This window comes from Musca autumnalis, unplaced genomic scaffold (assembly GCF_047663935.1).
Source record: "Musca autumnalis isolate F117 unplaced genomic scaffold, ASM4766393v1 scaffold_2, whole genome shotgun sequence".
NCBI lineage: Eukaryota > Metazoa > Arthropoda > Insecta > Diptera > Muscidae > Musca > Musca autumnalis.
The window spans coordinates 270,304,724-270,320,815 of NW_027411755.1; the positions used below are offsets into that span (position 1 = coordinate 270,304,724).

At 34.8% G+C, this 16,092-nt stretch overlaps 1 protein-coding gene across 6 annotated transcripts in view; it reads right to left on the reverse strand.

Annotated features, from left to right (window-relative positions):
* The window catches only part of Nak (Numb-associated kinase), a 36,335-nt gene extending 29,062 nt beyond the window's left edge, over positions 1 to 7,273 (reverse strand). For all 6 annotated transcript variants that reach the window (XR_012409773.1, XM_073964988.1, XM_073964992.1 and 3 more), the window contains exons 1-5: positions 6,827 to 7,273; positions 2,021 to 2,142; positions 1,820 to 1,953; positions 1,196 to 1,748; positions 520 to 1,139 (exon numbers count right to left, since the gene is read on the reverse strand). Coding sequence is in view for 5 of the 6 variants with exons in the window: in XM_073964988.1 (XP_073821089.1) it covers positions 520 to 1,139; positions 1,196 to 1,748; positions 1,820 to 1,953; positions 2,021 to 2,142; positions 6,827 to 6,968 (1,571 nt within the window). In the remaining variant the exon portion in view is untranslated. The remainder of the gene's footprint in view (positions 1 to 519; positions 1,140 to 1,195; positions 1,749 to 1,819; positions 1,954 to 2,020; positions 2,143 to 6,826) is intronic.
* Between the last annotated feature and the right edge of the window lie 8,819 nt (positions 7,274 to 16,092).

Below are 16,092 nucleotides of genomic sequence, written 5' to 3' on the forward strand. Positions count from 1 at the left end.
GCAACTGACGATACACAAGTCAGACATGTAGTACTCACTATTACCTTCTTGTTTCGCGGATATGTCGCGATGCTAAGAGTTCTATTACAAAAACATATAAACTACACAAAAAATTGACCACATATTCATTACAGCATCTATTTTTTTTGTTTTAATTCTTAATCACAATCTTAATTTACATATGTAAATAAATAGGCTATGGAATCAGTGCGTTATCCCAATTTGAACTTCTGTATCTCAAAAATGGTAGAACCTAGATAGAAATCATAAAGATCAATCTTCATGACTGGAGGAATGTTTTCTAGAGAGAATTCCATTCCGAGGGAAATGAATTCAGCAAGAATATTCATGATTGGGCTGTTTATCATTATATAAACCAAACCATGCACTTATTCATGATTATTCCATATTTATATAAAAACTCATGTACAGGATTAGTGGTGTGGGGTGTCTCATGGTCGACCCTGTCCGACTACAATCATTTCATACTGGTTTAAGTATTATGTTGGGTTAACTTACTTGTTGAAAGCCGATGTATCGCTAACATTTCGACGATGTCCAGATGGCGCATTTTGCTGAGAAGTTTTTGGGGGCGATAAAAGTTTTTCGGAAACATTATCAACACGTGTGGAAGATTCTACGTCTGGTTCATTTGGTTTCCCAAGGTGCTTATCTACACTTTCTTCGGTTTCGGTCTGATCCACAGTGGACTCCCTAAAAGGATCTGGAAACCCGGTAGCATCAAATAAACTACTCAACGCTTCGGGAGGAATGGTCTTTGAGTTTGTCGCGTTACTAAGCAATTCGGACGAGTTCTTCCCGGTAATAGGATTCGCCGGCTCTGCACTTGTAGTGGTGGGGAAGTTAGCGTGAAATTGTTCCAGAACTGGTTGTTGAGGCTGTGGAGACGTAATATTGGTACGAGGAGAAGGGCTTGGAGGCAAAGCTAACCCCAAAGGTTTTTGTATGTTTACGGCAGACGATCCTTTGGGTCTTTGCCGAGGTGCAACACTTGTACCGGATTCTACGATATTAACCGTTTGGGGTTTAACAGCTTTTGCAATAGCTGCAGAAGTACGCTTAGCTTCACTTTCAAATGGAGGTACAGGCAACTGATCAAGAATAACTGCTGGCACTTTCTGCAAAGTAAATCGATTGTTTAATTCTTATATTTAAGCAATATATTCGCACTTACTTGCAAATTTTGAACCGGATTTTCTTTGCCGATCAGATGAAAAGCAACATCGCAAACTTGCCAAATATTTGGACGCTTATCTGCGTCTATTTCCAACATGAATCTTATCAATTGATGCATGCCCCTTGAATATTTTGAATTGTCTGGGATTGAAAATGTTCCATTCTGTATAGCCAAAGTACTCTCTCCAAACGGCAAACTAAAGAAGCAAAGTTTGTACAACAGACATCCCAGTGCCCAGATATCGGCCTTGGTTGTGATATTTTTTCCACTAAATAGATCTACCATTTCAGGGGCTCTGTATGAAAGAGTAGTGTATTTCTGGATTTCTTCTTCAACTGCAGATACGCCATGTTGTTGAGGATTCAAAACTTTCGCTGTAGCTGATCCAAAGTCACAAAGAACAAAATTCCCTGTATCATTTTGTAAAATATTTTCCACTTTCAAATCACGGTGTATAATGGGGGTTTGACAGTAATGTAGCCTGGAGACTGCTTCGGCAATATCACAGAATATCGTCAAAACCTCCTGTTCCGTAAAACCAACTTGCAAACTAAAATATAATAAAAAATGTTTATATGTAGTTTGTTTCTGCTTTTGTCAGAATAAACGTTTTCAGCATACCGGGCATTCATCATGGAGAGCATATGATTTTTGCAATACGGCATTAATAACAAAACTTCGCATACCCCATTTCCAGTATGAGTTATGCTCGAATCAATATAGCCAATTATGTTTTTGTGGCCGTTTAAATTGCTCTGAAAAGAAAGAAGAAACTGTTTAATCGGAAACCCAGTTGTTATATAATGTATTTCATTTTCTTACAGCAATTTGAATTTCTCTCTTAGCAACGTTCAGATCGTACTCATTATTTACATACATTCGTTTAAGAGCATATTTGGTGTTGCCCACATTGCCCCTTGCAAGGAAAACCATAGCGAATCCACCTAAAAATAATAAAAGCAAATTCATTTTCATTTATTCTTCTAAAATTGGATTGGAAAAAAATTCCCATTCTAAAATCGAAGATACTACAATAATTTTGGTTATTGTGCGCAAAAGTTATGGCGGTTTCAATTCTGATTATAAGAAAAAAAATATTATAAAAACGCTACTCATTATGTTGAGAAACATTGCTAATTTTTGGCATCCTACTATATGATTACTGAGATCCCATTTCTTTAGTGAAAAAGTTGCACATTTTCGCGGAACCGCTCTTGGCCCTATATGTTAGGTTCTCATTTATAAAATAAATTGAAATTGAATTAAGAAAGAATTTAAAAAAGTTGGGAGTTTGCAACTTATTTTAATAAAATCCAATTAATTTTGCATATGGTAATATTAGTTCCAGGCATAGAACGGGTTCCACACAAAATTCGGAAAAAGTGAAGTTTTAGAGCTCCAGTCGGATCGATTTGAAATTTTTTAGAAATTTGACTTTACGGCCCCTTTTACGACGATACGAATTTTGTCGGGGCAAGTCCATACTTCCTGAGATAATGTCTTTAAAGCTCCAAGAAACCTTGACGGCAACAACTAAAATGGTAAATTGGCAAGATAACTCCCGCAGGAAGTTTCTGATTGGTCCTAACTTTTCATATCCTATTATTTCATCTAGTCATGTATCAGGTTGGAATATGGACTATATCGGTCCAGCCCTTGGGGTACCTCCAACACAAAATTTAGGAAAAGTGCAGTTTAACAGCTCATCTCGAATCGTTTTTAAATTCTTCACAAAAAGCCTGCCGATACCAACTACATTGGGTAGTACGAAAGATAACCGTCGTAGGGAGAAATCTCTTTTTTAAATGTTTGGCAACATGTTTTGTGTGCGGCCCTAGTTAAAACGGTACAATTTTTTTTGGGGCAAATCCATACTTCCTAAAAAATTGACACAAAAACTCAAAAAGCCCCTAGAAACGTCAGAAGTATTGTGTTTTCCTCTTTTCTTTAGGTCCGAGGCTGAAGGTATATCTCAGTCGGCACAGCTGACTGATACTTTCTTACTTGTTTCAAGCAATCTTAAGCATAGGAATAAAACATACGATTTTTGAGGTCCATAAAATTGGAATTTCTGTTCAATAACTTTATTGTTTGAGCCAAATCACTTTCCATAGAGCTATTTCATTAGCTTTGAATAATGGAAATTGTAAGTGTGGGCAAAATCCCGGCACATGGTGCATTTTTCCATATTTTTTCGTTTAATCGATAGAGCGAAAACGTGTCATCCATTTTTGAGACCGCAACTCTTTGAAAATATTGTATTTCATATAAGTTAATATGGGAAGATAAAAAAATCGCGGAAATATTGATCCACTCTCTTATTTTAAAATTTCACGGGAAATCCCGGATTCCCGGGAATGGAGATTTTTTGATTCCCGTTTCCCGGAAACGATATTTCTCATCTATGAGCATTGCAAAAACTTCCCATGTGTAAGGACCTTCCATTTAAATTTGGTTAAGGCACACCGTGTATATTTTTGATTGTACTTCTGTCAATTATGGCTGCGATTAAGAGTAATCGACGCTAGAGTACTGTTTTGTTCATCAATGTTGTAAACCAATGCTGAGCAAAATAATAAAAGAGAGTATTTAAGGTAGAATTAATAAAAAATTTTTCTTGATGCTCTATTCCTTTTTTTATTTATTTGTAACATAAATGTTGTCTAAAATAATGCATGAAACAAGTTATAACAAAATATACAAAAAACGTGTATAAACGTTGATATTTTTTAAAGGTTTCAGTAAACAAAGAGAAAATCCCTTATGTGCTAGCACACATGCTTGCTCAGCCCTGTTGTAAACATACCAACAAAATGATGTCGATCACTGCTTGATCGTTTGTAGAGTCGGTACTTCAGTGGGAGCTTCGCTGCCCACACCTAGCTATTTCTTTGCTATATCCGTTGATGGGCTAGCACAGTGGGGTAAAACAATACAAATTGAAAATTTTCAATAATTAATTTTGAACATTATTTTTCGATAATTTTCTTGAAATATAATTAATTGGCAGTAGGTCTTTTGGAATATTTGGACAAATTCACCCTATATTCGGCATTTATTGCAGATTTTTTGAGCAGAGAATATATGTTAAAAATATTTGTTTTTGATATTTTTCTTTTGTTGTCGAAGTTTTTTACTTCCAATTTTTGGTAAATTATTTGACACTCAGTAGGGGTTTTGGTATTTGTGGACAGATACACAGATACACCGAAACAACATAAATTTCTGGCAATTTCTTCGATTTTCGTGGATTTTCTGGTGTAAATCGCAATTTCTTGTACAAATAGCTTATTCGTCGTTGGAATTTGTACAAGTACACCCTACCATACATCCTACAGTCGGTAGTGGTAGATTTCAAATTCTTCGAAAGAAAAAATATATTCTTTTTCGATTTTTACTTGCTGTTTTTTGTTTGCAAACTTCTTTCTAACAACTTGTTTGTGTTTTTCGACACATTGGACATTTTGCACCCTACATTCGCAATCTAATTTTTTCAGATCATTTGAAAAATTCACATTTTTGGCTATTTTCTTCTTCTTCTTGTTTTTCGTTGATTGGGTGTAAATTCGCAGTTCAAAATAAATATTTCTAATCATTTTTCAATTCTTTTAGAAAAAATATTGATAATTCCTATATTCTCTAGTCGGCAAAGTGCTTCATTCCGGTACCTGTGTTCAATTTCTTATCCTTTTTCCACTCTACTGGTGGAATTTTGCATTTTATATTTCATTGTCGCAATTTGGATTATTTCCGATCCTTTTATTGGTTGAGCTTTTAACCTCCGTTTGAACTTCCTTGGTTATTTCTTTCCCCAATTAGTAGGATTCGCATTTCTTATAGTTTGAAATTCGATTCAAGAATTTCCATAGTTATCGCTTTTCTAAATTTCAATTTCAATTTATTTCCATTTTATAATGCCCAGTCTTTCAACCTTAGGGCTGTATACTACATTTGAGTTTAAAATAACAAATTTGAGCCGCTTGGACTCGTTAGTCTTGACCTAAACTTCTGAGCCCACATATATTTTTGGAACTGATTCGTTTCCCTCTTTCATCCCCACACTCTAAATTCGTTGAAATGTCCACAACTCCCCTCGTGCGTTTCATTCAAGCTGCCGACGATCTTATTAAATTTGATGCGTATTTCGAACGACTAAATCCTGATAAGCACACCGTATTAAATCTCTCTGACAAAAATGTCGTCGAGGGTAAATAAGACAGCTCCTTTCGGTCTTATCAACATTGCCTTTCGGCAATGAACCAGAAGCTAGACGAGCTAAAATCATCCAAGTCTTCTCCATCTTTGAATGGACCAACCCCACCCAACAATCCACCAATGTTTCCTCAACACCTCTCACCTTCGGAGGAACTCCCAGCTAGTACGTCTGTTCCCCCATCGATTTGTTTAAACACAAAACTCTTTGTGCCAAATAATTGTAAAGGAAGCGTCTCCTTTGCATCCCAGCGAATCACTCGCATCGGTTTCAACCAAACCACACTCCATTAGTCGTCTCCCTCATGTCGATCCACCTTCACACAATTTAGTTTTGCCTCCTATTGACACCAACCATGAATATTATCCGACCATCACCAAAATCAATATGTTTCTTCCTCTCTGGGACCCTCATTAACCTCCCGAACAAAATTGAGATCTGTAGCGTGATTAAAAAAAAAAAATAGAAAAATGGGATGTATTACCGACTATTGTGATATATCCGTTGTTTGACCACCTACGCCAACCTATCTTACATCGTTGTAAAGGAGATTTTGTATACTTTGATTGCCAGGTTTTTCTTTTGGTATACCTCTTATAGAAGCTGAGATGTTCGCTTTAGAATAAAAGGAATATTAACACCCAAGATTTGGTGACGATCCGACCAAAATTGCGACCTGTAGAGTCATTACAAGGTTTAGATGGACAAATTTCCTAAAAATATATAGGTAGGTATCTGTCCAATTTTGTGTTTGATGCATCAAATACATGAAATCGGCCTAAAATATATGTTGTAGCAATATCCAAACAGCCTTCTTCCTATGACTACTAAAAAACCTTTCAACTGAATTTAACTATAAATGCGACCTGTACGTGACGAGCGGGCGGACAGTTTCACGGGCATGCATAAATCGACTCAGAAACTTACCCTATGTATATCCCTAAAAGGAACTATGGGTCTATCTCGTTTCCTTTTGCATGTAAGATACAAATGCACAAATACAAATACATAATGCTGCGTATAAATATTCGCATTGTTGTTTTGTTTTTAACGCAAGCAACCCGTATTTAATTCAGTCATAAATTTGTCTGTTAAACTGCTATGCTTAATCAGCTGTAATTCTGCTTCATAAAGAACAACTACTTAATACCTTTGATTCAAGTGTTTCAGAAAGCACTAACACCGTATAAATATGTATGTACATACATATGTATACGTGCGATAATAAAGAAAAAAGTACGTCTCATATAGAATGCATATTTTTCCAGAATTTATGGGTGTCTATTTTCGTGTCACACTGAAAAGACTTGGAATCAACAAATCAATAATTTGCAAACCCTGTACTGCAGTCTCATTACATATACGTAATTTTCGTAATTTTATTATCTGCGGAATATGTAGTAACGAATACTTACCTTCCGCCAACACATCCTCTATAGTAACAGTGACACGTCCTACAGTAAACACTTTCCCAACGAAACTATTGACTTCCTTTGTCGAATTATGGTGTGACTCAAGCTTTTCATTCTTGTCGAATTTAGAGAAAATCTTTTTCATCTTGATGTAATGTCGTCGGGTCGGTCGAGTTGGATAGTGCCGATAAGTTATATCAAAGTAAATGGGATGAACCAATTGCAATTAACACCAACAACCGCATATGTAGCAGTGACGTCGACTTTATTTCGTAAAAGAACGACCACTTGCTATTGATTATATTTACACAAATAAAAGCGATGTGAAAACAATATATTATTGTTATTTTTTATTATTTTCTTATTTTTGCAAGAAACATGACAACGTCCGAGACAGCAATTTCTCACTCTCACAGTTTCTTAACAACACAGCCACTTAGTCGACAAGGAACGCCGTCAATTTTATAAAGCCCTTTTCGATCTATAGATCCACACGTATTTTACCATATCATAGATCATATCCCAGCAAAAAAGTTTGGAAGTAGTGCAATGCAGAGTTATGATTTCATTACATCTTTCGATGCAATCCACATTTTAGAAACAATCGCTTAAAGATCCCTATATGTAAGAAATTTGTTGATCCCTACGGGCCAAACCTATAGCTCTGTATTTCAAATTTGTTTTTGTATTTTTGAACGCACACAACACGCAGAGCTATAGGTTTGGCCCTACAAAATATGTCACCAAACATGTAAATATAGTCCCAATTTACATTGGGCGATTTTACTTGCGGCAATTGTCAGTTTGTAGGTGAGAGAGGGTGCTGAGAGGCAAAGGGTTACCATTTGCCTCACCAAAGGCAAATATAGAAGGTAGCCGATTCGGCGAATTGCTACAACAAAGCAACTGTTGCCGTAACATAATTCGTCAAAATTTGTAAAGAGAATCAATTCGCCTTGGCGCTTAAATTTGCAGCGATTTAGCTTCGGCCAATCAGAACAAGATGTTTGTTTACATTTCACAATTACAACAATTTTATTTGACATTTCAATCAGCTGATACGAGTCGGCTACCTTCTTTAATGTGCCTTGGCCTCACCTCTCTCTCCTACAAAATGACAATTACCGCAAGTAAACTCGCCCAATGTAAATTGGGACATACCATGGCACAATTAAAAGGTAGATGCATCAACCAACAACTACAACAAAAACCAGTTCAGTACTGGGAAATGTCAAAAATGTTTTCCAAAAAAAAAGCGATTCACATAATTAAAAATCACAATTTTTCGTTTAAATTGTTGTTTTTTTTAATTTTGTGTGTTTCAATTACAACAACTTTTTTGATAGCTCGCAGTACATCAGCTGGTCTGATGCGGCTACCTGTACCCAGCAAAAAAATTTTGGAAGTTGTGCAATTGGAGTTATGATTTCACAACATCTTTCGATGTAGTCCAATATGCTGTTTATATTAGAGCTTTTTGCAGGGTTAACCTTCTTTATAAGGATTTGTTTGAAATATAAGCAATGTAATTGACATTTAAAACCCAGTCGGTTTGTTAAATCCGGTTATATATAAACGGGGTACAACAGAGTTATGAAAAATGCACTCCGTAACATACATTTTATAAGCAGTTGCTGTAGAGACCCCTACAGAAAAAAACCAGTTGGTTGATCCCTACACATTTCTTCAAAAGACAATCAAGAGTATACATTTCGGAGAGTTTGTTATAAAATTTAGAAACATTTTTGCTGTAATTCACGAGACGGAAATTGTTAATGGAGTGAAGTGCAGTTGGAGTCCATGTCGAAAGCTGAACTATTGATTGGAAGTCAACATAAAAAACCTTTAGTATGATAAAGCAAAATCAGATGCGCTTGGATTAATTGGAGAACGGAGAAAGTAAACTCAAACGTGATTGAATTTAATGGAAACTTTTTTAGTTTGTGTTTAATAAAGTTCTTTGTATTCTTGTTTTACACAAATAATAAATGCATTTTATTTATTCTGGGATATTTCGCAATAGCTTGCATTTTTACTGCATCTTTGGATTGATTAAAAACACAATCCGAAGAGTGCCTTTAAATTCAATCCAAGATCTATTCAACAGCAACAACAACTCTATTTTGGCCGAAAATTCTTCAATATGTCAAAATGTTTGTTTACGTTTTCATACAATTTATTCACAATAACAAAATATTTGACAGATTGAAACCAATCAGCTGGCCGTTTTACGCCACCTTACAATTTCATCATGATTCAATCCAAAATACTACATAAAAAGTTGTGATTTGGATCGAAAACGGAGTGCGTCCTAGCTGTGTGCTGTGGAAGCAAAATGGAGTGCAACCTAGCTGCGCGCTCTCTTGTAAAAGTCATAAGTGAATTCATAGGAAAATATGTACTCCAACGGCAAATGTACTGTACACTTGTAGTGATTCAACTGCATCCGCGGATGCAAACTTTTTGCTGGGTATAATTGTCCCAGCAAAAAGTTTGCATCCGCGGATGCAGTTAAATCACTAGAACAATTGCCGCTGGAGTACATCTTTTTCTATGAATTCACCTATAAATTTTACAAGAGAGCGCGCAGCTAGGATGCACTCCATTTTGCTTCCACGGAACACAGCTAGGATGCACTCCATTTTCGATCCAAATCACAGCCTTTGATGTAGTGTTTTGGATTGAATTTAAATGCAGTCTAAAGATGCTATAAAATGCAAGCCATTGCAAATATCCCAAAATAAATAAAATACATTGCTTATTCGTGTAAACAAGAATATTAACTTTATTACACTAATACAAATTATAAAAACTCTCCATTAAATTTGATCATAACTTAGTCTACTTCCTCTGCTCTGCTTTTTGTGACACCGCAACTGATATTGCTTCATCATCCAAATGGTTTTTATTTTTCCTCCAACTCCAGTTCAGATTTCCAAAAAAAACTCTAACTCCACTTCAAAAATAATTTGCGTCTCGTGAATTAAAGCAATGTTCCTATCTTTAGTTTGTATTTCTTTATTTTTTAAACAAATTCTTATAATTTTAGACACTCTTTCTTGTGTTCAGAAAAAAAGACTGCGACTGTAGGAATCAAAAAATTGGCTTGGCTAGGGATCTATAAACGAATGCTTCTAAAATGTATCGAGCGGAGTGCATTTTTCATAACTCCGTCGTGTGGACTGCATCGAAAAATGTATTGAAATCATAACTCTGCTTTGCACTACTTCCAAACTTTTTTGCTGGGGTGACATGAAATATAAGCTTCGTCCCAGTACTTTTTTAATGATAAAAGTGTCAAAAGAGTAGACTGTCGAAAATGAGTTCCACATACACATTTTTCCAAAATGTACGGGAACGGAAAAATGACAGAAACGTCAAAAAAAAAAAACTGGAAAAAATGTCAAAGTCGGCGAAACAAGCAATCAGGAGCCGGCAAACATGTTGCACATTTTTGCTCGCCCAAATTTATCGTGTAAAAAGTTTCTTAAGAGAAAGCTATACAGCGCCATTTTTGTTCAAAGAGAAGTGAACATTTTGCAACTTTTTTGGTGTACGGGAACGCACTTCGGTGAGAAATGTGCAAAATGTGTTAAATTTGTACAAGGTACATTTATACAAGGTAGGAGTGACAATCAGTTGTATTCTTACTTTTTTTAGCTTCGTTCCCGTACTTTTTAATGGTAAAACTCGTAAAAGAGAGAACTGCAAAAAAGTTGTTCTCACACACAAGTTTTTTGAAATAGTTCGGGAACGGAAAAATGGAAAATACGTCAAAAAAACTGGAACAAATGTCAAAGTCGGCGTATCAGCCAATCAGACGCCGGCAACCATGTTACTATTTTTTTACTCGCCCAAATTTGTCGTGTAAAAAGTTTTTAAAGAGAGCGTCATTCAGCGCCATTTTTGTTTAAAGAGAAGTGAACATTTTACAACTTTTTTGTGTACGGGAACGCTTTTTCGAGTAAAATGTGTAAAAGTCGTAAAAATTGTAAAAACTTTTTAGTTCTGGAACACAGCTTTTGTAAATTTAAGCTCTGTTCCTTTACGTGCAAGAATCTTCAAGTTTTACCACTTTTTACTAGAAAAGCGTTCCTTTACTTCAGACACCATACAATTCATATGGAAGCAGTTTACAACTTTTGCTACTTTTGCCGGTTTTACCATTTTCAAAAGTAAAGGAACAGACCATTAGTTTTCAAAATGTAATAGGGTCTAGCCATGAAATTTGAAAATTCGAAATTTGCTACCATAAAATACTGTTTTTCTTCCTAAACGTGTAATAAAAATGACCTACGACAGTTCTGAATGCTTTATATTTACATTGTCATTCAAATTTGTTCTAATTTGGAGGATTTCAAAATGTATTTATGTTTTTCCTTAGAAAATTTTTGGAACGACCCTATTATTCAATATTTCTTTGACAATTAATTTTCAATACCAACAATGTTGTTTTTGTACATTTGTTAGTTGTTGTAATTCATGCACATACCTTCTATAAATTTAGTCCCAATTTACATTAGGCGAGTTTACTTGCGGCAATTGTCAGTTTGATGGAGAGAGAGGTGAGGCATATGGTAACCCTTTGCCTCTCAGCCCCCTCTCTCACCCACAAACTGACAATTGCCGCAAGTAAACTCGCCTAATGTAAATTGGGACTTACCTTGAATGTGTAAAAACTTTTTAGTTCTGGAACCAAGCTACAGCTGTGTTCCTTTACTTACCTGAGGTTACCATTTTTTCCATTTGTTACCATTTTTAACATGCAAAGCGTTCCTTAACCCCGAAAAGTGACAAAACTGGAAGCAATTTTTAAGAGAGTGATGCTAAGTTTACTTTTACGAAATCCACTCGATTTCAACTGTCAATTCCATAGCTCAAACGTCAAATGAAATCTCATCTGGATTTCATTTGACGTTTAACCTATGGATTTGACAGTTGAAATCGAGTGGATTTCGTAAATGTAAACCAAGCATGAGAGTGGAGATAGCGAAAATGGCTTTCTCTTCTGCCACAGGCAGAACTGATTTTTCGACTTCTGTTTGACGATTATTTCACAATGAAAAAAAAGGACGAAAAACAGAAGAAAAAGTCGAACGCTGACAAAACTAAATTAAAAACTGTGAAATAAAATACGAAAATTGATTTTTTATGTTTCTTTTTGACATTGCTGCCAGATCTACCATTTTTCCGTTCCTTTACTTTTCTGGTAAAAATGTTCATGAGAGAGCAATTTTGACACTTTTCTCTTTTACCACTCTTACCATTAAAAAAAGTAAAGGAACAAAGCTTATACTAATGTTTGGTTTACATCATAGCACAATAATATACCCAGTAAAAAAATTTTGGAAGTTGTGCAATTGGAGTTATGATTTCATAACATTTTTCGATGTAGTCCAATAGAGTTATGAAAAATGCACTCCGTTCGATACATTTTATAAGCAGTTGCTGTAGAGATCCCTACAGAAACAGTTGGTTGATCCCTACACATTTCTTTGAAAGATAAACAAGAGTGTATACATTTCGAAGAATTTGTTATAAAATAAAGAAATGACAACTTAAGTTGCGAACATTTTTGCGGTAATTCACGAGACGGACATTTTTAATGGAGTGGAGTTGGAGTCCATGTGGAAAGCTGAACTAGTGATGGGAAGGCAACATAAAACAACTTTAGGATAATGAAAGAAAATCAGATGCGCTTGGATTAAATCGAGAACAGAGGAAGTAAGCTCAAATGTGATTGAGTGATATAATAAAGTTCTTTGTGTTCTTGTTTTACACAAATAATAAATGCATTTTATTTATTTTGGGATATTTCGCAATGGCTTGCATTTTAATTGCATCTTTAGACTGATCAAAAATGCAATCCGAAGAATGCATATAATGCATTAATGCATTAATAATAAAAACCCCGTTAAAGCGCAATTCGGCTTAAACAAATTGTGGGAAAGCAAAAAGGTGGACTCATGATTGCATTCCATAGCAGGTTCCAGTTCATTGAATATGAACTTGGCGGTTAAAAGCTCCTGAAATGGTTAACTACTTTGACAATAGAGTTTTCCAATATTTATGTATTTAAATCTTTGTTTATTCTTTTATCACAAGCAAGGCAAGCAGGTAAGGCAGCTTATGTACCTATGCCTTTACTTCCTCTGCTCTACATTTTATGACACCGCAAATGATTTTGCTTCATCATTCAAATGGTTTTTTATTTTTGCTCCTACTCCAGTTCAGATTTCCAAAATAACTCCGACTCCACTCGAAAAATAATTTGCGTCTCGTGAATTACAGCAATGTTTGCAACCTTATGCCAAGTTTACACTTGCGCTCCAAAATCCATTGGATTTCGCGAAATCCTGAAATACACCCCGGTGTTTACACTTATTTTTTGTTGATTTCAAACATATGACAATGATCAAGGTAGATGCATATGCGCAGCTGATTGAACATGAATTTTCGAAACAAGTTGTTGTAAATTGAATTAAACATCAAAAATATTCGACAAAACAGAACTTTACAACTTTATTTAAAAAATTATCGTAAAATTATCTATATATCATATCAATTGTGTATAGTACCAAAAAATAAAAAAAATAAATAATGATTTTATAGTTGAGACATCATAATAATAATTTTTGATAGATAAAAGTTGTGCTCAGAACCTACAAAATATTTGTACCTGCAGTAGTTGTCCCGTTTAGTGCTAAAAATGCGTTCCCGTACTCCGAAATCTAGCAAGACTTGCACTTCTCTTTAAACAAAAATAGCGCCGAATAACACCCCTTCTCCTGTTTTCTGCCATACAATTTTGACATATTAGAAACTAGCAGCAAGCATGTTCATATGTTCATTGGTATCTAATATTATAGCTGATACGTTGATTTTGACATTTTTGCTGGAGTTTTTGCAATTTCCGTCATTTCCCGTGTCCGTATTTTTAGGAAATTTGTATGGAGGAGAAATTTTTTACAATTAGATCTATTTTCTAAAATTACCATTAAAAAAGTACGGGAACACAATGAAAAATAGCATTGTAAGAAAGTTATTTAATATTTTTCACGTTGTTTACAAATTTTGATACTAAAATTTGTTGTTTCAGCAATTCGCACATCTACCTTGTTTATTGTGATACGTGAAAAGTGTTGCAACTTTTGGTACTTTTTTAGGCAAAAGCCATGGTACAATTAAAAAAGGTAACCTTATGCAATCATATGATTACAATTTTTTCTAAATTGAATCTTTGACAACATTTCATTGTCAAAACGGATTTGACATTGTCTATTTGGTTATCATGGTGAACACATACATACATAGACAGTGTCAGTTACGTTTCAAATTTAATATTTTCAAAATTAAAAAATAAAAGAAAAAACTTAAATAAAATGAGAACGTGTTTGCCATAAAAGTGACGCAGGGGGAAATGGATCTTTTTTTAATGTTCCAAAATGCAAAGAAGCACGTGAAGAGTGGTCCCAAGCGTGTGGAATTAAGTTCAATGGGAAGGAATTTATTTGTGAAGACCACTTTTTGCCTTCAGATATAATTCAATTTTCAAAACGGCGATGCTTGCTTCAAAGAGCCATACCATTTGTTGTAATAGAGCCGAATAGTGCAATACATAGGGAGTAAGTAATGAATCATTTAGGGGATAACTAATATTCGATGTATCCAACAGAGAAGCTTGTGCAGCAACAGCAATTGTGGAATATGAATCCTATGAACCCATTTTACTCCATACCAATCAAAATAAGCCTGAGTAAGTGTTTTGATATATTTGAGATAAGAATGAAATGTCACATCTCTCTTGTTTCATATACATATATGTCGTCATATTATATATGCCCGAAGACGTAACCATCATGCAAATCGAAATTCTTTATTTGATAGAATCTGATACATAATGCTAAGATACATGATCTGGAAAATTTCAAGCTTCTACTTTCAAAAATAACGATTTTATTTAAGAAATGGCATTTCGGATTATGTTGCAATGACGGATAGCAAAACCAAACATTTTCGCGGTTTTAGTTTCATTACTTACTCCCATTCGAACACGTTTGATAATACTCTAAATATTCGCCCTCATGAGTTTGATTTTCTATAAAACAGTTTTTCATGTTATAACGTTTTTTTTTGTTTCTCCTGTATAAATTTGGATTTGTGGCATACGTCTCCGGGCATTTATGGTGACGATATATAATGCTAACAAAAAACACGATTCATTACATGATCATAATGCATTTCGAACAACATCTGTGCCAATTTAGTTATGAAACCTCACATTTCGAACAACATCTGACAAATGTAGTTGAAATTTCTTCATGGCCATATTAGGGAACCTCTTCTCTTTATCGCCGAGTCCCTGTCTTAAGACACCAATTGTAGAGACATTTTACATGGCTTAAATACTCTGGAAAAGTCGCAAACACTACTGAAGGGTATTTTGCCACCGTTGAAAATTTTCTGAGTCCAAGGTACAAAGTGAAAAGAAAAATCATTAAGTTGTTGACAGTACCTTTATTCCCCGTCCAACGTAACAAGCGGATATATATGTATATTTGTGCCAATTTAGTTATGCACGTCTGTTTGCTGAAATCCTTACTAGGCGTTTACACCAGACAGTTTGTCTTCAAATACAACTCTGATTTACTAACACATACATACTTTTGTCGTTTGTCTCCCAGCTGTCCATCATTTTTTCACAGACAGTCGGGTCGACAAATTTTTGACATTTTTGTGAAAAAGAAGTGAGATGATAATTACAATGTGCTGAAAACAAAAGAATATGTACAAAAACAAAATATGTGAACGGAAAACGAAAAGGAATCGATGATTTTCATTCATAATTTTAGAACTGTTTTTGAAGTTGTCTGGACGCCCACGTCACACAGGCAAGTTTTGGGTTTTTGACAATCAATACATGAACTCAACTGTCCTGTCATTTGTAAACGCAGGGTTATATGTATAAAGCTTTATGGTAGATTTTTCATACGGATACACATTAACAACAAGATGTGTAATAGTTGAATTAGTATTAATAATTATTATTTTCAGATGCATTGAATTTGAATATGAGATTAAAGTTGAAAACAAAGAAGTACAAACTGAGTAAGACTATTATTTTATATTAAATTCAAAAAATGAGTTTTAATTTGCATTTAGGCCGATATATCTGTATCGTGAAATGGAAAAAGAGTTAAAGAAATATAAAGAACTGGCCAAGAATTTACAAAAGGAGTTGACGGATGTCAAAATTGAATTGGAAAAGG